Raw genomic sequence first — 27331 nt, forward strand, 5'->3', positions numbered from 1 at the left:
TGTTTGACTTTCTCGACAACGAGCGAACAACGATGACGACGAACCGACGAGCGTTCCGTTTCGTTTTCCTTCGTTTTGCGCTCGATAATCATTAGGAAAATGACGACGCGCGGAAATTTCGTGCGACTTTTTCCCGTAAAATATTTTCTCGTTTTTAAATCCTTGAGAATATTTAGTAAATTCAAATTTAGTACGTATTAAATATAATTAAATAAAAAAAAATTTTCTTTTACAGGTGGAGAAGTGACCATCGAATTTTTAATGTGACAACCGGCTGCGCACAGAAGTAATTTTTCTTTTATCACGCATGTACAGTAAATGCACGCGCGTGTGATGCGTGTAGATGTGCGTGCATCGCACAGACACATCGATCGATGATAAAAAGCTTTCAAGGTGAGCCGGACCGACATATGAATGGCCGTATGCATGAATGGGTGGCTGTACGCACTCCGGAGGGACTTAACTGCTGGATGCTGTGCTTGTTATGTGTTCGGCTAGTGTATATATGTATACACATATAGGGTGTCCGACAACTTAGTTTTAACAACAGTCTCTTATTAATTAAGTATAAATTACTTATCTTGCAATAATATAATTAATATAAATGACCTAATGTCATGTGAATCGAACGGCAAGTGTTCTAAATAATTATTAAATTAATTAAGCCGCGTGAAAATTCAATTATTAATTTGCCGCGCCGAATTTTCTTGGCAATTATATGTAAGTTATTTCTTTACTTTTTTTTTATCGCCAAGGAACTGATTCCTAGATAAAATATCTGTTACTTGAATTACAGTCGTTAATTCGTGACACCTTATATGTCATGTATACGTGTGCACGTTGTATCATGTGGCATTCGTACGTCTCTCAGCCTCCAGCCCATGCAACGAGCCTACAAACGTGATTCGCCATCACAACGTCCCGGCGTTGGTATCGCATCAATGAAGCCAAACGGGAAGAAGTGTCTCAAAGGTTTTAATTAAGATTCCTCGTAAAGCGGCTTTTTTTATAAAACGCGAATTTGACAAAAAAAAAGAATTGCACCATTTACGAGTATGGCGCTCGTTAATGATCACCGTGACGTGACGTGGCCGGACTTATTCATAAAATTCATCCGGCACATATAGAATTGTATTTCAACGGCTCTTTTTTTTTCGTTGCGTGTAACCCTTTGTGATATCCTGAAATTGTTACAGAAAATTAACTTAATAGAATAAAAAGAAAAAAAATTGATCGCACCAGTATAAGATTGCAACTGCAAAATTTTTTCGGAATTATGTACGTAATAGCTCTTTGAAAATGGAATCTATACTATGCGATGCATCATTAACAATTTATTTTATTATTATAGACTATAAGGATTTTTCGTTAACATGAGCATAAGTATAAAATGATTTTATTTGTTGCTGCATGAAACACAACAGCAGTGTAGGACGGTTTGCAATTTGTAATTATCCGGCTGAAAGATTCTATAGTCTATAAAAATAATTTTCTTACTTAATTATTCCTCTTACTGTATTATTGCACTTTAATATACAAACAAGTTGCACTTTTATAATATAATACCGGCAAATGTTCCAGTATTCAAACATCCTCCAACCTGTAAATGAAAAACTTGATTGTGCGCAATATCGATGGAAAATTATAATTATGTCGATCATTGCATAAGCTCGTGTTTTCTTTTTTTTTCCTTTTTTTTTTCCTTATGTGCTACTGTTATGCACACGATATTGTTCTATATAAATATTCATTAGAAGTAAAACAAAAAAAAACATGTTTACAATTTAAAAAGAGTATAAATAAGACTAGAATTCAGTAGACGATATTCCGCTTAAAAAGTTATGACGGTATCGGTATAAATCTCACTCTGATACCGTCCCAAATGCATCGCAGTTATAATAAACTAAAAATGAATTACGATCGTACAACTTTAATCCAGTATGGCAAGAGCAAAAATTACTCTTTGGTTGAACCATCCTCTATTACGATTTTATGTACATTTCAGTCTCTCATCTTTGGCACTAAGCTATGATCGAATTAATTTTATTTTCGCGTAAGGTACGTTACGGCAAAATGCTATTAAGATCGATATATCTTTTTATCGCGATAATAAGTACACCGATAACGATTTTGCACACGCTTCTTCCGTAATAATATTCGACATTTATTTACATAACGATGAAAAATTTAATAATGAAAATGCCGAGATTGTAATAGCTTTTAAATGAAAAGTATTTAGAAAACTTATTCGCGCGTGGTACATTTGTCATATGGCGGTATGATGCGCGCCGGACTGAAATATATGTCGCACCGTGTTATGGATATCGTTGATTGTGAACGCTGAGTCTCACGTGAGAGGTAAAGTCCGATGATCCTCTACGAAAGTGCTCGGCACGTCCAACAGATTGCTACGAGGAAGCGGCGAAGGAACGAGAGAGGGTTCCCCGTCGACTTCAACATCAGCATCGGCGTCTATGGCTACGGGAGCACCGCTGGCACAGCCACTCAGTTCGCGTACGTTACCGGGCAAATAGTCTTTCCAGCTTCTGAAGAGATATCTAGTGAATTTCCTGAGCTGTCGAAACTTGCAGTAGGTAGCACCCTCCGCGGATTCCAACTGTTGCGTTTGAATGAGGAAGCCCTTCTCCTTGAAGGTTTGCTCCAGCTTTTCGCGCTGCAGTGATTTTCTGGTCTTTCTCTTTCGCCGACCGTCATCCTGGCCGGCCGAGCTCCTCTGGCACGGCGTCGGTGGTTGGATCCTTTCGCCGGCGGCGTTTAGAAATGCCCCGGCGGCGGAAGTGCTGCCAGATTGACCGGCCGGTTGCTGAAGGGCCTCTCTGGGAAAGAACTCGTAGCCACGCATGCTCTTGTCACCGGTACCGCTGTAATAGCGAAAATTTCCACCTGAGTCGACGGAGAGACTTTTCTTCTCCTGTAAACTAGGCTTGGCGCCACCGGTGAACTTAAATTTGCATATGCTCACTTCTGTCGCCGGATTATTATTATTTTCGGTTGGCATCGGAGGGATAAATATGGCCGAGCGCTTTCGTTTCGTTGGTTGATTTTGCTGTTGACTTAGGGGCGCGTTTCTCTTCGGCCTCGGTGACGTGGAAGTGGCAGTCGACACCGGGATCGTTTGAACGGTGGACATCGGAGGCACTTGGGCCGCATTCTTCGTCTCCATCATTGAGTATATCGATTTAGGCACGATTTTTTGCTCTCTCGGCGGCTGGTCCGTTGCCGGTGGTGGACACTTCTCATTTTGAGCGACCTTTTGATAGTAGAGCAACTGAGATTGCAGTGCCATTGGGTGAATAAATACCCCAGCATTCGGCCAGTACACGAAGCCGGAGTTATGGCCGATCATAGGATCGATCACATTGTTATTATGATTAACGAAATTGTTATTCGATCGATGAGCAACTGGATCCGAGTAGCTCCCTGGTTCCGATAGATAATTCGTTCCTAGGCACTCTACCTCTTCGCCATCGCTAGACGTTTCGCTTTTCACTTGGCCCGACTCGTAAACATTCCCGTGCTTTCGTAGCAATCGAATCTTCAATTGATTCAGGTCTCTGATGCAGAGATTCAACGGCTCGTCCTGCTCCCGCGTGTTCTCAGATAACGCCAAGTTCCGCCGAGTTTCCTGGGTCAACCGTTTTTCCAGCAAGCTGCTGATCCTGTTTTGAACGTCGGTCCTTTGAAAAGGTACTTGAGGCGACACACGTTCTCGAATGTCTTGCTTATCCCGAGGCGACAGTCTCTTCTCTTCGTGGCCAGGAGTGCCCGGCAATATCGTACCATAATTTTTGTAGATCAAGTGACATATATCGGCTTTTTTCGGTTTCCGACCGCGTCTTGGCTTGCTGTTGTCGAGCGTGATCTCGCCCATGTACGGCAAATCGGAATATTTCATGGGAGGCCTGGTGGACGTTTGCGACTGCGGCTGCGGCTGCTGAACGTGATGACTGGGATAAGTCGTATTGGAAATTTGCGAGGACACAGACGTAATGACGGATCTTCTAGCACCGGTGACTTGATTGTGGCCGAGACTCGCCGGGCATTGAGGCGATGCGATTTGCGGACAAAGCTCTTGTTGCATCGCCGCGATTCGTTGCAGCCAGCCGTGTACGTCGGCAACGGGACTTGGGGTAGACGTTGAATTCGTCGGCGCTGGACTGGGTGCTGCTGGCTCGATAATGCGTGGCGGCGAAGAATTCAGAGTCTCTTGTGCCAGTGACGCCTCGTAATGATCCAGATATTCCGGCGGCAACGCTTGATGATGAAACTTTAGCTTCCATCGCGATTTTCTGCGGCCACGACTAAAACGGACGATATTTTATAGTTTGACATTACTTAAATTAATAGGCCAGCTTATTTCTTATTATACTAACAAACAATTCCGAGATTAATCCGCAATTTTTTTAATACAAAAAAAAAAAATTAAATTAAAAGATAGTTCGTTATCCGTTGAAGTAAGGGAAAGGAATTACAGCATGTATTCTTATTATAGTTTGATAAACCGGCTGTTGCGTTAACCGGGAAGAAAAGTACTTGAACTAGCATGCAGTTGTGCCTCTTTACGTCGGCGATATCGCTCTTTCATTAACGCCAGTGACTGCATTCCGAGCCACACCTTAATAGCGTTTTGTGCCGCGCGGTATGGCGCCTTCGCTCGTATGCAGAAAGCGTGCGCCGCGCTTCTGCTTCTTCTTCTTCATCTCTAGTCGGGACCGGGCCGTTTAATGAAATTCAATAATAACGGTAATCGACTCTCTCGCGACGCGCGTTTCGCTGACGTATACTTGCAGTGCTTTTTCCTTCTTCGCGTGCCCGTGCCCGTGCGCGACGCGCGTATCTCTTCGGAAGACTCGCTCGACACGAACCAGTTTCCTGGCGCCTATCTTTCTTGTCGACGCGACGACCGCAGTTAAGGCACTTTCCTGGACATCGGCCGGTTTTACGTTAAAGACATCGTTAGAGGCAGGACGCAAAAAAAAAAAAAAAAGGAAGAAGATAAGAGATAACCCGAGTCGCGTCGCCACCGCGGATCGCGCTACCTGACAATGTAAGCCGTCGCGAGACATACTCATCATACGAGATTTATTTCATCAAGGAAAACGAAATCTTCGGCAAACATATATCGGTTCGTACGTAAACGAGAGCTTAAATTATTACCGTATCTTCTGTTTAACCACTTGCGCTGGAAAATTGTGTCACGCACGTCGCGATGGTTTTTTTTTTCTTTTTAATATTTATCGACAAAACAAAAATAGTATTCATATATTTTCTCGTTTCAAGTCGCTTCACGGCGAGCTGCAGCGAAGTTTTTACACGCACGTGTCGGCTAATTGTTGCCCAGCGCAAGTAGTTAAACGATAAATAAACGCCGCGCGGAAATAAATTAAAAGGAAAGAAAAATTAATTACCTAGTTCGCCCACGGTTATTAGAATCCGAAGCAGTTAATGTTGAATTTTCCTCCAATCCTTGAATATGATTAACTTGCTGTTCGTGCTTGCTGTCCACCAAACCCGCCACGTTGCCTATGTCCACTTGCGGGCTATCAAAAGCGACAAAAGAGACTTTCGTTCACCGGTGCTTGCGTCAGTTCTGACATAATTTTTTTTTTCTCTATCAATTTCTAACTACGGAAAAAGATATAATACGTCCAAAGTTATGTACGATTAATAGAAAAAAAAAGTTTCTTATCATTAAACTCGATTTATTAGTATCGCAATCGATCAATGATGAAAATAACGTAAGCGCGTGAAAAGAAAATTTTTTGCCGCCAGTGTTATTATCGCATATTCATTTTTAATACTTCGCAATCATAATTAACTAACTGTAATATCATAAAAATTATTTTATCAAACAAAATATGGATTTCTATTGTTTAAAAGAGGCTTCTTCATTAAAACGACACGGTTCTAAGATCCAGCAGGCTTACTGTTACAATTTATTTTTTAATGATAAAAGAAATATAGTGTTCTGCGGCAGCAAAATTTTTTTTTTCTCGTCACGCGACTCTGAAAGGCTCTTGAATATCAAAAAGACCAGACTCACCTCAGGGCGTTAGCATCGCGACTTCGCTCGTCTTCCTCCTGTGGCTCTTGCTTGACAGCCATGTGGATCAGAGGCGATAGCGGGCAACGCAAATGTGCGGTGTGATGCAAATGATGTTGCAAACCAGCGCCGTCGGTGAGACCACTGTCTATGCCGATAGACTGTGTGCGCGGCACAACTTCCTCGGTCTGCATAGTGCCCCCTGTAAATTAAAGTATCACGATTCGTTATTGTCAAGCTGATTCCACCTTGATACATATTTTTAATTTATTTTATTTTATTTTTTTTTTTTGACAGGCAAAAAAATTTCTGGACACACCTATAGGTGAACGTTTCGAAAGCTTGTTTATTGAATTTGAATCAGGTTTTAAAGTGCGCGGTTCCAAGTCAAGTGTGCATTTAATAAGTCGTTAGTTATTGGTCGAACTTAGCTCAGCCACTCTCAATTAATTAAAAAAAAAAAAAAGAAAAAAAAAGAAAAAAAAAGAAAAAAAAGAAAAAAAAAAGGAAAAAGAAAAAAAGAACGAGGTCGGAAGTAGCCGGCCATACGAACAGCTTCCACTTTCTTATTTCGGTGTGCGTGAAAGGTCGCGCGTGGGTTGTCGTCGAAGCCGGAGATCGTTGCCTGTGTGCGCGAACGAATTGCGGAATATTCATAACCGCCGTATTAACGAGTGGAATTAATGCCGCGCACGCGGTTGCGTTGCATGGAGATTTGACGGGCGTGAGAAATGGCAGAAATTAAACGAATGTCCGACGCGCAAATGGATAAACGATCGAGCGCACCTATTGCCATCGTTGCACCATCGGGCAAGCCGCGTAGGCGACCGCGTGTCTGTTCAAGGCTCCGATATCGCACAATGGCAAGTATCGTGCGTTACGTGCGATAGAGATCCGCTTGGGAACGTCTCGCGAGACAATTCGCAATGTTTAACGCCGGTCACCTGTCACAGGATGATAATTCGTCATCGAAATTCCGAGCCGCGACGCACGAGCTCGCACCAACCGAAGTACCATACTCAGTCAACACTTATTGTATTCTGATATTCGTTAATATTGTATCGCGCGACCGATCTTTAAATATTATACGTAAAAATTACAATAAACGTTCATATGTGTCACTGGTAACGAAAGGAGAAGTAATCTTGTATTATGTAATTTTATACTAATATTTAAAGACCGGATAAGAAATGATTAGAGCCGATATAATAAAAAAGTCAGCGACCGGCGGCGGCGATGTCAGAAAATGATACGCACGAAGAAGGCTGAAACGGAGAAAGGAGACGCGCAAAAGACGAAGAAGCGTATTATACATACTGTGACTTTGCGCAGCAGCGTTGGATAAAAATATTCCTGTGCGAAAATAGAACCTGCAACACGCCGGCATAGCCCACCGAAAACCCGCAATTCTTGAGCCATACTTGGCCTAGTCGATCAGGTTTCAATGCTACGCGAGAATCCGCCTGTGCCGGCTGTTATTTCAGTATCCCGGGATACAAAATTTTCATGCAACGTTGAGTCATTTCTTAATGACTCAAGATCTCGAAGACAGTCGGAAGTAAATCGTACAGCGAAAGCAATAATTCAATTGTGTAAATGTTAAAGCAAGCTTTTAAAACGGAATATCGATGGAAATAAAGAAATAAAATTGAAAATCTTTTCTTTTTCTTTCCTCTTTTCTTTCTTTTTTTTTTTATGTACGAGGTCTTTAAACTTGAAAAAGAACCCTTCAAGTTTTCTAAAAATTTATTAAGTTTAAAATCATGAAAATGTACGACGTTTTAATTAGCGGACATTAAAAAAAAAATTGTTTGACGTGCAAACATGCGCGAAAAGGCAAGATCGGTAAAAGATATTAATATCGATATGTGCGGGAGGTGGCTCGTTTTCATTGAAGACCAGTTATAGAATGATGCAGGCGGACGCGTAACTACAATTTATTTTTTGGCTATTTTTAGTGTTTGGCGTAGCGCCACTATTTTCGGTTCTCTCAAATTTCTCACTCCATATTTAGGATTATGGCTGGATGGTATCGCGCCGCACCAAGCATTTATGAATGCTAAAGCACGCGCATTATACTGTTGCGTGTCTAATTTCATGCACAATGTTAATCAGATTAAACAACGATAATAACAAATGACCTCGCTCTAAAAAATTAGATGTACGTACATGTAACTAGCCGTTTATAAAAAGTACCTTTGAGAATCCATCGCGCCTCATTCAAATCTCTCTCTCTTTTTTTTCTTTGTAGCAACGCACAGTACTTATGATACATGAGAAACAAAACGTAATAATGATTTTCCCCGTTATCTTAATTTTCCAACAATTATCGCGAACGGACGTCGAACGTACTTTGGTTATTCGCAGGCAACAAGTGGACGAATCGGAGTAGAAGTTTGTTCCGCGAGAAAACATGTGGTCTCTTCCGGACTATTGGCAGAAGCGCAACTAGGTTAAAAACGGAAAGTCAGTCGCGATGCTCGCGAACATGTCAAGGTGATGCAACGACTGGAGAAAAGATTCCTCGAAAAAAAAAAAAAAGAAAAAAAAAGAATTTTCTCTTTCACTCTCGCGAGCGACAAAATGTTCTTGAAGTCACCAAGATCGATTTGCTCATACATTGTGACCTATTAAGACAGACCGTGATCTATTAGCCTGATTGAGATGCCGTTATGGATCCGTAATTACGCGTAACACCCGCGCGAACCACGCAGCGCAGCATCCCACGTGAAAAAAACGGTAGAATTCGCTCCGAATAATCTCGTTTATCCGCCGATCATCGTTTTCATTCAGACACCATTTTTTTTTATCTACTCGCAGATACAAATAAAAAAAAATTCGCGATTACTCGAAGAACCAAATTGACGAATAATCCTATGCCCGATTAATACTCCCTTCAAGCTCATTCGCACCCTGCTAATTACCTGTGACGGGAAAATTGCTTTCCGGCAACATGAACGTATTGTTCTCGGCGAGTCCTCTTCTTGAAAAGCCGCAAGCTGCAAATCAGCTTCGCGCGTCGGCGACGTTTTAGGCCTACGTTACTCGGTTTTCACGCGCGATCGGTTTCCCGCTAGACCGAATGACAATGGTCATTGTCGGGTTGAGCACGATCAATCACACGAGTCACAGATCGCGATTAATCACCTTCGCCCGAGCCTTTCAATGCATCGCGATCGGCCCACGCGAACGGCTCTGCCTCTGCCTCGTGAAATCCCACCGGGCAGGTAAATATCGAGAGATATCTCGAAGGAGAAGAATGGAAGGTACACGAAAGGGGGAAGAAAACGTTAACGCGTCAATAAATTACCACCTGAACGAAAAGACCGACCGTATTAATTGCGAGATGAAGTTGACAGGACGGGACAAATAAATAGCGAGAAAGGAAACGGTTGCGGAAGAGAGGAAGCGATATCGGCTGAGCGAAGCGAAGTGTTTTGAAGCACTTTTGGCACTGTTACGATCGGGAGTGAAGTGGGATAAGCGACAACTCCACCGTGAGCAACGATCTACACCGTCGGAGGACGAGGGGAGAAAAGTCGGCGAAGCGACGAAGACGACAACCGCGACAACGACCAACCCTCTGCAGGCCAAGAAAAGCGAGCAGAGGTGCGGGAGTATATTCTCGATTTGGGCGGATGGAAATCTGAGATTGCTCCATATTGGGCTGTGCGCCACGGAGGTGCTCTGTAATAGCAGAGCTCGACTTCTTCCCTCTCTATCCCGCCCCTCGACTCCTCTCTTTCTCTTCCTTCCCTTCTTCGACTACTACTGCTACCTCATCTCGGTCCCTCTTTCGCGCTCTCTCCTCTTCTAACTTTGACACGTGTAAACGTGTGTCTGTACGCACAAACGACCGTCTTTATCTTCCCTCGCTCCATTCTCTCCTTCTCAATCCTCCGCTCGCGTTTTCCCTCTCTCTATACGCGATGAGACCAACGAGGGTATATTTAACCCCGCGAACTACCAACGAGGAATCGCGCGCAAGCCACTTCTCGCGTTTGGCCCTCCTCTTTTTATTCTTCGTCCCTCGTCCCCGACTACTCGCGAAACGAATAGTTGGAAAAAGAAAAAGAAAGAAAAAAAAAAAGAAAAAAAAAATAAAATATCTATAAGTAGTCGCCAAACTCATTCCCTGGCATTTTGGAAATTTCCTTTTCCGCTTAGCTACACTACTTGAAATACTTACGCGGCCCGAAATAAATAACTTTATTAATCGGCGCAAATTCATGCCCAAAAAAAGGTATCGTCGCCGAAATACATTTCGCGATATCGCCCTTAGCCGAGAATCGCTTATCGCACCTGCATTCCGAATAACAACCGGGCTGGACCCGATGAAGCGGCATTCGCGCGGCCAGTGCCACGAGATAAGTGAGCTAACGAAGAAACATCGTAATCTGGCATAAACGCGTTATCTCTCGGTTAATGAGCCTTGAAGCTCCTCTCTGTTACCGGAGGAGGCTTCAGGTTTCCCACAGTGGCACGCTGGACGACGCCCGATGTCCAGCGGCCTCCTCCGTACGTTCCGTCCATCTCGTAACGTGCGTAATTTATTGCCCGTCCGCGCTGCACAAAGTGGCAAACGCATTTCGACCAGTCGGATCATCGCCATATACATCTCGATGCGATTTAACACGACTCCGAAGGAAGTGCACTTGGAGCCCGGCCGCGCATTTCAGACGGACTGAGACGGACTTCATTAATGAGACCGCGCGGCGAAATGTAGTAATGAGATATGAGGCTACTTGGCACTTTCCCGGAACTGTCTCTCTCTCTTTTAATGCGTGCGCTCTCGAAAATTTTAATTACCACACCGTAAGATAATCGATCGTGATTACATAGGTCAATGCAGATCTCGCTCGTATTAAAAAGCTTGATAAATTAGGACGGAATAATAAGCGTACATGATTTTTGTGACATGTAAAAATAGAAAAGGAATTTTTTTCTTTTTTTTTTTAATTTTATTTTAGCATGCAACGCTTTCCATTTCAGTCCGTTTGCTTAACGTAAATGTAAAAAGGTATTATTATTTAATCGCGACGTTCCGGGAGCTAATTACCTACTGAATAATCGCGTTACGTTTGCGCGCCGCGAAAACAATGCGTTATCGAGCGGCGGCGCGGTCCAGCCGTCGTGATTTAAATGCCACTCTGTACGAGCGTGTTGGATAAAATGCGCGAGCTGACGGAACGCGGAGTTGAAAGTAGTTGTTGACATATCGCTGCCAGGTATTGGGACACATCGGGGCAGGTAGGCGGAGTGGTTTAACCTATAGGGGATATAATATACGCCTCCGCAGAATCAACGCCGTGGAGATGACAGAGTCGCGTAAAATATCACGCGTCCTCCACGCGGAGGATCCGATACAATAGGTTACGGCAGCTCCGGCCGGCTACTTTGTTCGCACTTTAGATACCAGGGGGGTTTGCACACGTCGGGCTTATTGTGCCGGTCCGAATACAATCGTCGAATACGGCCGTCTTGCACGCCTTGCGTAACGCGACCTAGATACGTCTGGGAACAGCCACCTGATTCTCGAACGACGCGCGAGCGGAAGTGCGCTCTGATGGCTCTGACGAAACGCGCCGTTCGCGCGTGGGTGACAATTTTGGCGTTGAGCGTTAGCCAGACGAGTCAAGTGGGTCCCGCCGGTCGTCCACGCGAAGATCAACGAGCGTTCATTAGTACGAGCTACGAATGACTTGTGCGTTTCAGGAGTCGAATGTGGAATCGTACGGAACGATCGGTTCGTAAGCCTCAGAACGCGAAGAGACGAACCGGCCATGGCTTAAGGGATAATCGCTGTATTAAAATCGACGGTGTAATTAAGAGGGAACTTATTACATCGGCTAATTGACCGAGGCTCGCGCGTCCTACGATAACGAGGACCTTCCCGGATTTGTCCGAAACTTCAGCCACTTCGAAATTCATCTTTCGGTAACCAGGATCGTTAGCATCGCGCTTTTATAGGATCGTTAATCACTGTCGCTGCGCCCGTAGTAGGCGATAAATAATTACAAACTACACGGTGCGATGTTGCTGCATAACGTGAGAGCCCGGACACCTGTGAGAAGCCTTCGACGAGGCAGACGCTGTTCGCTTTCGAAATATTAACGCGAAGTAATATGATTCAGCTAAAAGTGAAGACTAGTGCAGCCCTCGCGGAGGCATCTGAAGGAGAGAAAACGAGAAAAGATCTCTCGAGGCGATGATGGGCCACCTTACGACTCTAGTCCAATTGGATCGCCCACGTGGTAGAAATCTGAAAGGAGGTACGCACGACTGTTCCCTGATACCGTTAAATTGCCTAATGTTCTTTAATATACGAATTATTTGACGTGCGTCATTTTTAATTCGGCAAGCGGCCGATTCACAAGTAGCTACGTAGGCGTTTTTCATTAAGAGAGAAGAACGATGCGTTTCAATTAATTTCCAAGCACCTCCTTACCGTCTTAGCGATTAAAAATTGATAAACGCGAGTCATTTTAGTGACACACGTACTCAAATATTCCCGTCGACCTAGCGTCTCCGTGACAAATTCGTAAGACAAAGTCTCAATATTTTTCTTAAGAAATAAAAGTTTCTAAATATTTCTAGTTTTTAATTTAATATTAAAAACGAAATTTAATTCATGTAAATCCTCGCCCGAGTCTTGTCGATAAAAAAAAAAATAAATTATTTCGCTGAGCGAGTCAACTGAGCGTAAAGGCTAAAAATAAAAAGACGTCTAACAAAGTACTACGCATAAATTAAAATTCTCCGTGACACCTGGCGAATCGTTTCGCAACGCTACCTGCATGCATGCAAACGATCGCGAACGGGGCAGAAGAAATTGTCCGTACGAGTCAAAGATGCTACGCAATCGCTGTGCATGCATAATGAGAACGTAGCGCCTTTTATGCGTTACATATTTTTTTTTTTTTTTTCTAGCGCGCGGGATCCGAGAACGAGTGGGAGAGAAGATCGTTAATTGAAAGCGAATCGCTCGGCTGGGCGCCGATAATAATCTCCCTCCGAAGGAAAATGCACGCGAGAAACGGTCCGGCAAGCACGGTTCGTACACGCGTCTCTTTCCCTTTTCAATCGCCTCTCTAGAACTTCGATCGGATCCAGGGCCACTAGCCGGCGAAACTATTTCTTTCTCGGGCGGTACGTAGAAAAGTTATTTATATACATATATCGAACCGCACGGTAATTTAATAATTTAAGCGCGCGAGTTAATTGCTCGGGCCGAACAACCCCCGCGGGGTAAACGGCGGAGGGATCGCGATTGGCAGTTTCGCCGAAGTGAAAATTCTCCCACTTGGCCGGCGGAGTCCTCCTCTCTCACGTTTTCTCGCACGGCGATATCCCCCTTCTCGCCTCGATCGCGGCCTGCATCGAACGAGATCAAGCAGAAAACCCTCCTCCGATTGCCATATTCGCTAATTCGAGAAAATATGGCTGTCCGGATCGTTTATCCGATTGGATATCCACGTTCCGGCCGGCCTGAACGCGAGCCGATTGATTTCGATCCGGCTTGCGATCCGCGGAGTATATCGGATTCAATTAATTCTTTCGGCGGGTACAAGCGGGGCTCCGATTGAAACATCATTTCCCGTCGATCATCGCGAATCATTAGGCGATCGTTATTAATGGCCGCGTGTACGGCGGCGTAGGGTGTATCGACCAAGCCGTAGCCGTTACAGCATTTACAGAGGCAGAGGCACGCGCTAGATTTTATATTTAGGCCGGTACCATAGGATGTAACTCTAGAACTACTGAATTAGGTTGGAACGAAAATACCTGCACCCACGCCGATGACGCTCCCCGGTTTCCGTCTGTGTTTTATATATTTATTTATCGTCGACGTTCTTACCCGTTTTGACCGCGCGCTTTAATACCCCTGCGTCGAAATGGTTACATAAGAAATAAAAATTCATCTCGAATCCTCGCTCGCAGCAGTTAAATTTCTAAGCACGAGGTTTTACGAATAAGGAAGAAAGATAGGAGATAGAGAGGGGAACAAGAAAAAAAAAAAAAAGAAAGAGAAAGAGATTAATCGCTGGTCCAAGCGTGATTACGAATTTCCGATGAGACACCACGTCGATAAGCAAATAAGCTCGCCTTTCTTAATTAAAAATGATGGAAAGCGGGGCTCTAAAGACAACCGCGCGGATAAGCGTGCACCGACGTCATCGATCATCGGATCTGTAAACGACTTTCGACGCTCTCGCCATATCTCATTATCTTATGCGAAGCGGGACGGAGGCCCGGAGGTAGAACGGTCGCAATTAGCAACGATGCCGGAACAAGAGGGAGCGAATTGGTCGGCGCGATTAATCAAAACGAGGCGGCGGAAAACAATTTGCGGGACGGCCACTGAGCGCTTACCAAAATTATTAGCCGAATTGTTATCCATCGGGTGGACGGCGCTCGACCCGATACTTTCACGATTCTAAATCAAGGCGCGTCGAAGTCTTTTTAAACTCGGCGACGTTCGTTGATCGTGCCGATACGATAAAGCAATCGCGCCGGTCGTTCCGTTTGACTTAAAACGTTTTCCATGAGCCGTCGGGAGTGTGACGAAATCGGGCGTTGTCTCACGCCAATCCGCGAGCATACCTATTCTATTTCCAAGTCGACCACACCTGCTTTGGCTTTATTTTCGGGAGTGAATCCGACGTGCTGTCTACAGAGACGTAACAGAATGTTGGTCTACAATGTTTGAGGGACTTAATTCGCGATTCTCTAATTAAAGAAGACGATCGAGGGAGATCCGTAAAGACGCCGCGAGACATATCTCTCGACGATGCATATTTTTAATATTAAATAAATTGTGGATTATCTATATAAATTTTGCTAAATTTATCGCGTCGCATTTGCCACTCGCAGGCGGAACAGCCAGTTTTCGACGTACGCCGTTCTCGACGGATTACAAAGCCCCGGTGGCGAAATTACACTCGGACGGTGGAGAAGAACGAATTGATACGAGTGGTCGAGCCTGTTCCTAGTCTATATACGGATCTGAGTGCTAAAATGAATTACTCGAGCCGATACGAGACCCGCCTTCGAAAGACACTGGATGAACTGGTCCCATTGAGGGGGAGCCACTTCTCATCTTGCTACACAAGCCTGATCTCCCGTATCTTATTCGCGTTCATTCATCAGGCATCAAAATACCGAGCGCTTTAAAGCTTGCAAAAGAAAATTATTTCACATTTTCAAATACCTCAAAATGTATTTTTCACGTTATCTATCCTATAAATGTTTCAAATCGAATTACTTTCTTCATCGGGTGAAGCTAAATTACCGATAAAATGCAGCGCGATTTTCCTTACTTTAAAAACTAACGAGATTTTTTTTTTTTCTTATCGCCGTAGATTTATGATCGCTGTAAGTCCGCATCGGCCGAACGATCCGTTGTCTCGAATTTCGTTCAATGTACCAACGTTCAAGTTGAAATAGAATTTCTACAAGAAGGGTCGAGGAGGGAGCGAGTTAGTAGAATGTAGATCGCACATCGAGTTTCCTGAACTGCACATTGCGGTAAATCGCTCGTAATTCCACCCACGTGACTCACGTACGTCGCACGAGCTATTAATCAAACCAAGCCCGGTACTTAGGTCTCGCCCAACGACCGGCCGTGCCGGCCGGCTCGTGATAAACGCTAGAGAGAAAACGACCCGATATGAATATCTGCGTTACCATGCCGGCGCGTAAACGGCCCTTACTCCTTATAAAGGCGAGCCTCCGAGCGAGGAATAACGACCGGATCGAGATCCGATATAAAATCGAGCCCGCGGTCGAGTATTTATGTTACGTCTCGCGGTGCGCCGTCGCGGAAAAGAAACTGCGATGATTTTATCCGCCGGGCCGATCGCGGTGCGATTCGAGAGAAGCGAGCTCCCGGGGAAAAAAATAAAAAATAAAAAGTTAGAAAAAAGAAAAAAACTGAAAAGTTAAAAAAATAGTACCGGGTGGGATGCCTCCTTGCAAATTCATTATTAGGAACCTATTACAAAGACGGGATTTTTTTTCGCTCATCGTTTCTAAAATTGATATGACTTTACGGGATGTGGACGATGGAATGAACCGGTCCGATAATAACGAGCTTATTGCGAGAGGCTGCGGATCGCCAATTATCCGTCGACGCGTCGGCCCTTTGTAAAGGCTCGGGCTATTGTTCGCGCGGGAGATACGTGAATAAAGTTGGAGGCGCGTCGCGAGAAACGGCCACGTGAATGAAGCCCCCTCTCCCCATTCATGTACGAATCCGCTCCCTTCAACCCTCTCGGCACGAGGGGAACGCCCGCACTCCGCGGCGACGAGGGGCTAACGCACACGCGTGCGACGCGTCTACGCACGCACCGTGTCGTGTATAAGCGCCGACGTGATCGCCATTGTCGATCGTCTTCGTCGCGTCGGCTTCGCGGTGGACACTGCCGCGGCTTTATCTTCCGCTTTTTTTTTTCCTTTTTTTTTTGCGCTATCCGTCGCGCCGACCGGTCGCGGAGACGCTCAAACGCACGCGAGCCGCTCTCATTCATCCAATTCGCGATAAAGTGAACGCATACATGCGTCTGCAAGTGCGTTCGCTATATTCCACGTGCATTTTAACACTACTCAAACATTTATAAGTAATGAAGCTTTTTTTATTTTTATTTTTTTTTTAATCTTTAGCTTAATTTCTTGTCTCGCGGTGTCACTCTCGGAAAATCGCGAAAGGGAAGACTTAATAATTAATAATGCACGTGGGATGGAATTAAATAAAAAAAAATTAGTGGGATAAGATTCTATTTTTCGTCTCGCATTGTTATTAATTTTTAGTTATATTTTGCGGCAAGCTTGATATTAGTTTTAAATTTTATCAGCGACAACGACGTTAGTGATAGCGGTATACCATTCTATTGTGTAGTAACACCATCGTGACAGTCATGATGCAATTCTCGTAAAATACACGCCGGGAACGGCCAAACGGGAAGGAAAAAAGACTCATTCATCGTCGGATTTCCACTGCAGTCTCGTCACGCGCGACATAAGTCTAGGATCGCCGGAGAATTTCAAATTCAGCAAAAAGCTCTAGCCGGAAAGGTACGGCGTTCAAACGGGCGGTAAGAAGACTCGTTTTTACGCGAAAATAGCGCCAGCGAAGTGACATCGTTTCAAATCAGCTTTTTCCGTGCTCTGCTACGGTTCGCCATTATGGCAAATTTACTATTAAATGTCCGATTAAATTGTTATTTTTCAATTCTCTAAGAAACATCCAGATATCACGCGTCATTCCGTGACGAACAAAACCCATTCGCATTTTAGAATTAATTAATCTAAAATGACATTTAATATTAATGTCCCTATTTTTTATTTATTGTGAAATCAAAAAAAAAAGGAAAAAAAAAACGGCACGCTCGTTATGTGACCGACACTTTTACGTCTTAAAGTGCACGTTACGATTCGCACGCGGCTTAATTGAGTACGCACTTCGTACGTTTCTTCTGGTGTTAAAGTTCGTAAATTAACAAGTTTGCTCGAGATCGCGCGGGTAATCGCGGGCCAAGTTTGATTTATTAGCACCAATTATCTCGCGCTGCGCCTTCGTCCGACTTTTCAAACATTACACTTTCTAAAGCGATCAATATATTTGACCGTAAGTCCACGAGATTTTGCGATTTACAAATTATTCCTTACGTAGCGTATTTGCGAATAAACTTCGTCAATTAATTTTTCTTTTTCTTTTTTCCCCCCAGATTAATTAATTGATCGCGGTAATGACAAAATTGTGCATTTGAAAAGAGGACGAATGTAAGATCCGGCGGGTGTAATATCTTTCTTTCACTCCCAACGCTCGAATTTATTGCATTGTTTTATCGTTGCCCGATTGCAAAATCGGTAAATTATCATTTGTATCAAAACTTTAAATTTCCTCGTATCAATTAATTAAAGAGATTTATACGGTTTTGATAGAAGCGCGAGATAAGAATTTATGCGACGATAAGAGGCATATTTAATATATGGATGTCCATTAAATTAATGCGCGAGCGTTATATAATTCGAGCTGCGGTATGTTTCACTTCTTGCGAAGTGCGTTGCGTAAATTTCTTTTCTTTTTATCTAATATTCCTATTGCGGAATTTCGTGACGATGTCCTCTACGTCGAGGATCCTCGTTCGAGTCATTACAAAGTCGGGCCTACACCGAACGACACTTTAGGCCTCATTACGCCGGCGTGTCCACTAGTCATTTTGATCGTCGTAAATCTCCGGAGCGCCGCGGTATCGCGTGTCCGTATTTACGTGTATAATCTTCGGGCAGAGCACGTCACGCACGTACTGACGGGGACAGGGGATATCTCCGTGGCCGGTAATCGACGCGAAGCCGACTTAAACAATCTCGTTCGTCGTTCCCCCAGGTATTTACGCGCGCGCGCAAGGCCATAATCAATTCTCATTTATACGCGCGCTTCAGCGCGGCCGGGATCATCGTTTTAAGAAAAGCGATCATAAATTATCGTCGCGCGGGACTCGAGACATGTCCCGGTGTGGCGCAAGCCGTAAGTTTCCCTTGTCACGGGTGTCGCTCGAAGAAACGAATCCGTGCCTTCGAGACGCTGGCGGGGAAGCGACGAACGTGGATGCAATGATAATCGGCCACCCACGCACGGAAATTAGAATATATCCGCGTTAATTTATGAAAGAGCTATACGTGCGCGAGGCGCGTCATTAAGCACACCCCGGGAAGTCCGAAAAAAAAAAATGAATGATATTTACGCCGAAATCACGCTTGAGCGATCCTCAAATGCCGTCGGTTAACTTCCGAGAATGGCGAACGCGGTATTAAAATTAAACGATTTCGCCGGCGCTACTTTTCCTCTCCGCGAAATGACTTCATCCGCGGAACTTCAAGGACCTGGGGGCCGCGAGAAGGCGGCAAAGACCAAGTGGTAATCGCGCCGAGAAATGCGCGCGATGAGGTCGAAATAATAGCGACGACGGTGGCGCGTTATAACGCAAATACCGGCGACCGAGGAGGAACGCGAGCGCTTTAAGCGAGTTCTCGAGACGAATGTTAAAAGATTATGCTAATGCCCGTTGGTGGAGAGATCCCTATCCGCGATACTTAACCCAAAGACCTCATCGTCGGCTGCGGTTTCTCGGACCGCGCCGTTAAATTCCTGCCGGTTATTCCCGCGTCCGATTATGAGCTCTCCGTCTCCGCGAACGTTACGACGGTACCCTAACGATTAATTGCGTCGTCGCACAAGCGCGAGTTACCATTTTCGAAGTGGCTGAGACATGATCTTGACCTTCCCACCCGTCCACGACGGCCGTACCTTTGTCAGACCGCCGATCTGTCGCACAACGAACGTGTGCGGGATGGACCGCGCGACGAGCGAACGACGAGCGAATTTATTTCTCATCGACGATGCTTCTCTCGTACTTTTCCTTTCGTTCATTATTACGAAGAAGCATAATCGAATTAATTAAGTCTTCGAGAACGGACTACCAGGCGGGATTTAAATAATTAATTCTAGAAAGAGGACCGCCGGAAGAGATATTAATTTCTTAGCTAATCTTATCGTGTAAATAAGATCCGGTGAAACGTGGAAGCTATAATTTTTACACTGCGCACGCGAGGGAATTCATTTCTTTCTTTGTGATAAATTGATTATAAAAATGTTTGACGTCAAGATAAATTAATTAAAACACAGTAATTTGTTCTATTTTAATTCTTTTTTTTTTTTTTAAGATATTCGTTCGAGATAATCCTAATGCTTCTCGGTGCCTTTGTTCGCGGCATGTTTTCCCGCGTCCCGACGTAATAATTAAGAAACGTGACGCGTTTGATTAGATTGCCGACAGGCAATTTTTCGAGAATCGAACCGTTTTTTGCGTAACGCCGATCGCTCGCGATGAACGTCGTACGGAACGCGCCGCCTGCAATGATCTTTTCCAGGGATCGTAAATTACTGACGGCCATTATCATTCCGTCCGCGGTTATACGAGAGCACGAGAGCGAGATACACGGCGTCGGCTGATACTCGCGCATCCATTGTACGTATTAGTCTTGATGACATAATAACGTCTGCGGACTCAATCGAATTCCTGCCCGCGATAATGACAAATGTCTTTATTGCCAGCTCATAAAGTAATCGACGTGCTTTATGAAAGCCACGATTAGATTCAGGATACAAAAATCCGAAACGCCAATTAGAAATTAAAACAATAAGACGTACATAAAATAAAATTAAAAGAAAAAAAAAAAAAAAAGAATTGTAAAAATTAAAGTGAAAAATTGGAAATATTAAAAATTGTTATTGATCTTAAAATATTGGTCTAATATCTAATCTAATGAAAGATATTGGTTTATTCCAAGTAAACTGACGCGCACGATGAACGATCTGATAATTCACGAGGAATATTTTCAAAGTCTGACGAATTTTGTGAAACGAGCCGCGATTGAAATATGACTCGGTGACTTCAACGAGACGTTGCTTCGCCGCGAAGTCCGACGCATGCAAATCCGTAGAATTGATGTCTCTCGTGTTTTTCAGACGCTCGTTGCTTTTGCGTCAGTGGACAAAGACATGCAGAGGTAACGTTAATAATTTATCAAGTACTCACCATCGGGTAGAAATCCATAACGAGCCTCGTCAAGGTATTCCTTGGCTGCAAACGAAGGCCTTTGGTCCGCGCCTAGCCGGGCGTTGCGACGTGCGCGTAATCTTTCCAGATATTTGCAGTTCCTTGTGGTCCATCTGCAGCCTGCGGCACTAGGATCGACGAAGATCTCACAAGCGAATCGCCGCACTCAATCGGTCGGCTTCTACATCGACAAATCGTGCACCCGCGACTTAATTCGACGCTCCTCCTCGACGACGAAGAGTGCGTATACGAGCCTCCTAAATTCAGTCCAGAGCAACGCGTAACACGTATTACAAGTCTTTTAATTTGGTCGTTTATACCTTGTTTTAACAAAAGCGCTTTTACCTTCGCTTCGCGTCGTATCAGCGGACGGACTTCTGCTCGTAGTGGCAAGCTGATAATCGCGTACACTGCACTCTCCCGCGGGATTTCCGCGCGACGCACCGCTTTCCGCACAACGTAGACGACGTTCGGACGACGTTCTTCCGAAGGCGACGGGTCCTCTTCTGCCGTCAAGTCGCGCGCGTATTTTTGAAAAGACGCCGCGCGGCGACGACTCGGCCGAGTCGCACCTTCGTCGGACGGTCCTTTGACTTTCGCGGGCCGGTAAACCTATTTCGCGCTTGCTGATTCAGTGAACGCGACCGATGCCGATTCACAGCTCGTGCCGATGGGAACGACGACGACAACGACGACGTATCTCGCAGCACGCGCGCGAACGAAACGCGGATCGTACGCGCGGCCGAGTCAATGCGTGATACGGGCGGACGTTGTTCGTGCGCCTTCGCCGACGCTCGGCTTCGGTCGACGCGTTTGGTCCAGCACGCGGGCGGATGCTGCCGATCACAAATCTGGTAGATGCATTCGCGGCGGTCCGAGAGTTAAGTCGTCTTGCACGCATGACGTGGTCGATGTTGTACGCTGATCCTCTGCGTCATGCAGCTCGACGTCGTCTCTTTTCCCGCTAGCAAAAAAAAAAAAAAAAAAAAAATAGAAAGACATTAGAAGGCTAAATCAAGCTTTTTAATTTAAAAAGAATAATAATTTTTCTATCGCAAATAAAGAAGTGGAAAAAGATATTACAGAATTAATTCGAAGATATAGATTTTTGCTTAGGGGGGCGTTAAGTTTGCATATCAATAATATAAAAGAAAAATTTAATTTAAGAAATTCAAGAAAGTAAATTTTCCTATCGTACGCCAAACTATAAAAAAAAAAAAAAATAGCGTGTATCATCGGATCTATAAAAATTACAGTCACTTTGGTATAAACAGTAGTATTTTGCGCAACTTTTTTGCTTGCTATTAGCGACCGCCGCATTCATCCGGTTTTTCAACCGCGTTTCGCAAAGGTGCTCGATAATGAGTTAATCGGCGTGCCACTGGTCGTCGTTCGATATGTAGCATAAATCAGCAAGACTGCAATTATATATCCCTCGAATGTAGCAACGACGTGCAGCAGCGATCGTTAATACCGCGGCTTCCTGAGATACAACCTACTTTCAATTCGCGGATAATGTAATCAAATGTATGATTGATTGCAAAAGAGTTACTGTACACACCGCGCCCAGCCCGATGGCCGAACTGCAGTTCACCTGTTCTTTCATGACATTCTCTATTTGCAATACCAATAATTTTTCGGAACTTAAAGGATTCGTAAAACGCAAAAAGAGAAAAAGAAAGAGAGAGAGAAATACACTATACAAATAATATATAAGTAAGCTGTGTATAATAATTTTTTAAATCCCAATTTAAATCCTGATTATGCAAATTTAATTCCGTAGAAATATAAATTTCTCTATTATACAAAATAATAATCTAAAATATAAGCAATTTCGATAAACATATCTTGTAAATGCGATTACCGCTGATTTCACTGTGAAATCTTACAGTGAAATCTTATTTACCGGCTATAATCAGAGAGATATAAAATGGAAATGTGTTTGCTGAAGATAAGTGAAACGTTCATTGATCCGCAGTGAAATCCCGCGTTTACTGTCATTCTAATCGAAGGGAAATTTTCACCGATTAAGCGCGAAAGAAAATACGTGGATGACATTCGCGATTAAGAAACCGGGGCTCCGCCCCGCTCCTGTCTCCTACCTATCTCAAGAATATCTAAATAAAATAATGTACGTGCAGTTGTGCAATCCGTGCAGGGAGAATTCGTGGAAAATTACATCCCGGGTAATAATCTGGAAAGTGACGGCTCTCGGTTGCCGAGTGCGGACTCTTCCGGTCGCGTCGGACGGAGATGAGCCGGGGGAGATATGAGTAATTACGTAAGATAGGCTCGCGATAAGCGATTTGCTCACGTTAAACGATCGACTTGAGTAGAGTAAGCGCGGATTGCAATTCCGTGCGAGGTAAATGCGCCCACGTCGCCGTGCCAAAGAAGGCTACAACCGAAGCACGGATTTGTCCCGTCTACGCGAGAAATGTTGGAGTTGTTCGACGTTTGCATGCATGTAACCCGAAGGGGGAGGAGGGGGGGAAACTTCTGCAAAACCACCATATCGAGCGCGAGGCTGGCACCGAACAATGCAAGTAAAGTCGAAGATAACGCTCTTGTGACGCTGCACGCTTCTATCGCTAATTGCTATTCGAGTCCCCGTACGTTCTCCAAATCGATTAGTACATCGCGAATACATTACGTATCTCGTCCTAACGCCGATATGTATATCTTTGGATCGCGATCCATCACGTGCGCGTGGATTGCAGGCACGCGATGGCAATCGGTAGCTCGCGAAACCGCGAAAGCAAATTTGATCGCGTCGTCGCGCCGCAACATCGGCGGGTATTAAACCGTTACACAACGATCCCATTTCTGCGAGAGCAGACGTTAGACGTTCCGGAACGCCAGTTTATCGTTCTGCCAGAAGGCATTCTCGTCCGAACGGCGCGCACGCTGTAATATTTCGTGCGCAATTACGATTCAGACGTCAGCGACGAAACTCGTGGCGCGCACGCTTTCGTGTGATAGTACCTACGATCGCGAGATATGTCCATTCCATATTCGGCCGACGTTGTAATGCAAGAGTATCGTAAAGGCAATACACATGCGTGTGTCTCTCTCTCTCTCTCTCTTTCTTTGCCGTTAACGAACGAGATGAATTCCTAATTTTATTGTACCGTCCCGTCCCCCTGTTTCCGCGTTTTTATTATTGCATAATCCGCTGTGCACCGCCGCGCTTGTTTCCGTACCGAGTGACATTCTCGTAAATTGTCGTAGAATATAAAAAAAAATATTTTCTAAAATCCGCGAGAATATTAAGATTTATTTGAGCTTACACTTCAAGCGCATGAAAGACTTTAGATTTACCGGGAATAAATATTAGATTGATATTTATAGTAATCGTTATAAATTTATAATAATAGCAATTGATAATTTTACGCATGAGCTTGATATTTTAAAACTGATTACCGTAAAAAGATAATTTCACGCGCGCGGGATTACTATTTGCAAATCCTCGTAAATTGCTTGCTTAATGGAAATCAACGCGTTAATTTAATTAAATCGGACATGCGTGCGTGCTTAAGCGTGCAGAAGCGAGTCGATGGTCCATGATCAAGCCGTGCGTGCGGCTGTACGCACGAGTAATCACGCGGGGGAAATCATGAGAGACCTGCTAATCCCGCCCCGCCCCGCCCTTTGTCGACCAGATGTCATTATTCATTATATGCGCCATGCAATTCCTTCACCGCGATTAAAAAAATCGTAAAAAAAAAATCGTATGCAACCAGCTTACCTCTCTCGTTCCTCTCTCGCTCGCCACGGATTGATAAAGGAGCCTTTGTTGGAAGAGCAGATTCTTAACAGCCATCCTCGAATGTAACTTCCAACGATTGGGGCAAGTTCGAAACTCTCGGCAGCAGGTTTCAAACTCGTAGAGCATTTCGAGAGAAAATTATGGAAATAGCAGGCGCTCTTCAGTCGAAAGCGAATTCTTGTCTAGAAAGGACTGCATGCTCAGACGAAGAATGAGGCGGATAATCGATAGGATTCCGACGTTAATTTCGATCTCGTGGTTTCGCTCTTATAATTTCACTGAAAAAAAAATAATAATAATTGCAGTTAGAAAAATAGAAACTTGCAATAAATAATCTACAAAGTCTTTGCAGTTTATCGATCGTCGAACACATTAAGCGTAATAAAATAAGAGCGGGCTAGTAATGACGATTAATATTCGTTCGTCATATACGCTGATCAAGTGCGTTGTTTAAAACCGTCCGCCTTTCACTATCCCTCATCGTTTATTAGCGTCGACGCAGCCAGATTATTCGCGTATGAATGCAGCAGGTACACAAGTCACACCTGTTGCTCGATCGACACACCGGTTGTCCCTTTCGCATTCTTGTTCTTTTCGTTACGTTAGCGCGCTTTTTCTACTCGAGTCATGCGCTCGCAAAAAGATCGCGATTGAAGTGACCGCCGATTGCACCCGGAGTCACGATGAGCCGCGAGGAAAAGAAACAACGTGTCCCGAGCGGCATGGTTTAGAATGCGACGCGTGGGCGAAGAGCCCATTCATTCGGTGATTTGACGCGTTTAAGAGAATCAGGAGAAAGCGACGAAATCACGCATTTGTGGGAACTCAACGTAAAAAATGACTGGAAGTGTCGAAAACAAAATTTCACTGATGATAATACCCGCGTCTTTTTTTTATTTTATTTTAGAGAAAGGATACGCATATGTTAGTGATACTTATTTCTACTTATTTAAACAGCTCGTGCTTATGTTTGTTCATCGCAGATTTACAAATCACAAAGTATTCAAAGGCGTAAATACGTACCTATGTAGGGGTATGATATTCCGTGTGTTACGGCTGCATTTGCGATACGGGAGGCCTTCCGCGTGATGCAAAAAGGAGACCCAATATACGTAACGATCGCGTGGAGATGGGTAGGCCGGGTAATGTCGCGTGCATGCGTGCATTACATTTCACCCGTATTAGATTTCCTGCCGGAGCGTAAACGGAAACACGTATCCTGTTTCTTCCGTGAGGATGAGGTAAACTGGGATAATAATCTTAGATCCTCGTGTGCGTACATACTCTGTTAACTCGCTAGCAGCCTACGAGATCCTCAAGAGTAACTTTCCGCATCTCTTTGTATCTCTAAAATATATACGTTACATTAATAATCTTTTATATTTTTCCATAAATCTATGTCGTTTTTAAAATATATTATTTTTTATAAATATATTTTCTTCGTTAGAAAAAAAGAAACTTAATTATCTCTATTCTTTTTTTCAAATATTTAATATAAATTAATAAATAAATAAAGGTAATAAATTGACTGAGAATTTTTTTAAAAAGGATAAAGTCTAATCGGCGACAAGAATTAACAAGTAGAAATAACACGGACATTAAAAAAAAACTATGCATACCTGTCATGATCTGATCATTTATAAATAGCGTATGTATAGCGGTACCGCACCACACTCGTGTTAACATTCTTTCGTATCTCTCCACAATGCAACGTAATTGTAAACGTCTCGCACTTCGAAACTCCATTCGACGCCCACGTTTCATGCCACGGTAATGGGTTAAGTCATAGGCCTTGTGTTCCCTGAAATACTTAATCCTGTAAATCACAGGTCGAATTTATTCGATGCTTGCGCAAACCTAAGCGGACATTCCGCATCGCTCGAGGGATACGGAGATTGTAAATTGTGCAAGTGTATATCGAATTGCAATAATAACACAATAATTTCGAAATAAAATTATCAAAAAATTTTTTTGAAAAATTATTATAAAAAGCAGATGTGTTCGTAACATTTATTCGAACGTTAAGACCATCGCCGCGTTTAACGTTCTTACGAATATATAAAATTTTATCTGCAGACTTGGAGAGAAATTGCTAGCGATTTGCGTGGGATTGGAATCTCTACCTAGCTCGATCGCGTTTTATGCTACAATGCGAGTTGTAATTCTTTAAAAATATCGATTCTCTGAAAATTATTAGCATGCAAATTGCGATTTCATACCGTTTAGAAATACAATTCTATTAACATTACCTATTCAAAAATTTTATTTTAGCCCGATTTTGTCGTTTTACGGCCATGTTGCTCGATTCCCTCGTTTTGTCCATTTCGTACTGCGAAAATAAATGTCCGCTTGTTTGACTTTATGTAATTTTTAATTACTACCGTAAATGTGTATGTGTGTACCTGGTGGATCTTTATAGGATGTCTGCTTTCGCGTCGGTTAACTCTCATTATTTTATTTCGTTTTGCCAGCTGACTTCCATCAACATCTTGATCTGCCGGATCTGCCGTCGACGGTTGGCCGCCAATGACAAAGTGGAGGCTCGTAGCGACCTTTCTAGGAATCAGCAAAATTTTCTATCACCTGATTAGCTCTTCATGGGCCAATCAAGTGACAGAAAATTTTGTTAGTCCAGAGAAAAGTCGCTACGAGCCTCCACCATCGCTTCGACTAAACACTTTACAATGCTTTACTTGGCTCACATATAATAAATCTTTTTTATGCCATTTGCTTTTGCTAGATACAGGTACACGATGATAAGCAGCGAGAATACACACGCGAATGCCTCGACGTCTTTGTCTCGAAGCCGATGCTCTCCGCGTGGTCGCGTATCCTCTCGTTTGCAGTTGGTTCAAAGCGACTAACATAGAAAAAATA

General features: G+C 43.9%; 1 protein-coding gene across 7 annotated transcripts; it reads right to left on the reverse strand.

Annotated features, from left to right (window-relative positions):
• Positions 1-1962: 1962 nt before the first annotated feature.
• LOC139101137 (uncharacterized) lies at positions 1963-27308 on the reverse strand. Of its 7 annotated transcripts, XM_070654031.1 has the most exons (10): positions 26857-27308; positions 26704-26783; positions 26074-26255; positions 25478-25801; positions 24434-24732; positions 21031-21649; positions 20665-20942; positions 6065-6266; positions 5430-5561; positions 1963-4322 (listed from the first exon to the last, which is right to left on the reverse strand). In XM_070654031.1, exons 8-10 carry the CDS (start codon positions 6256-6258, stop codon positions 2348-2350), a joined length of 2301 nt encoding a protein of 766 aa, XP_070510132.1. In that variant the 5' UTR covers positions 6259-6266; positions 20665-20942; positions 21031-21649; positions 24434-24732; positions 25478-25801; positions 26074-26255; positions 26704-26783; positions 26857-27308; the 3' UTR covers positions 1963-2347. The 7 variants fall into 7 exon arrangements, with proteins under 7 accessions (XP_070510132.1, XP_070510129.1, XP_070510130.1 ...); XM_070654028.1 differs by having other exon boundaries at positions 20665-21649; positions 26074-26270; XM_070654029.1 differs by having other exon boundaries at positions 20665-21649; positions 26704-27308.
• Positions 27309-27331: the final 23 nt, after the last annotated feature.

The sequence above is a fragment of the Cardiocondyla obscurior genome, linkage group LG03 (genome assembly GCF_019399895.1).
Source record: "Cardiocondyla obscurior isolate alpha-2009 linkage group LG03, Cobs3.1, whole genome shotgun sequence".
In the NCBI taxonomy this organism is placed as follows: domain Eukaryota; kingdom Metazoa; phylum Arthropoda; class Insecta; order Hymenoptera; family Formicidae; genus Cardiocondyla; species Cardiocondyla obscurior.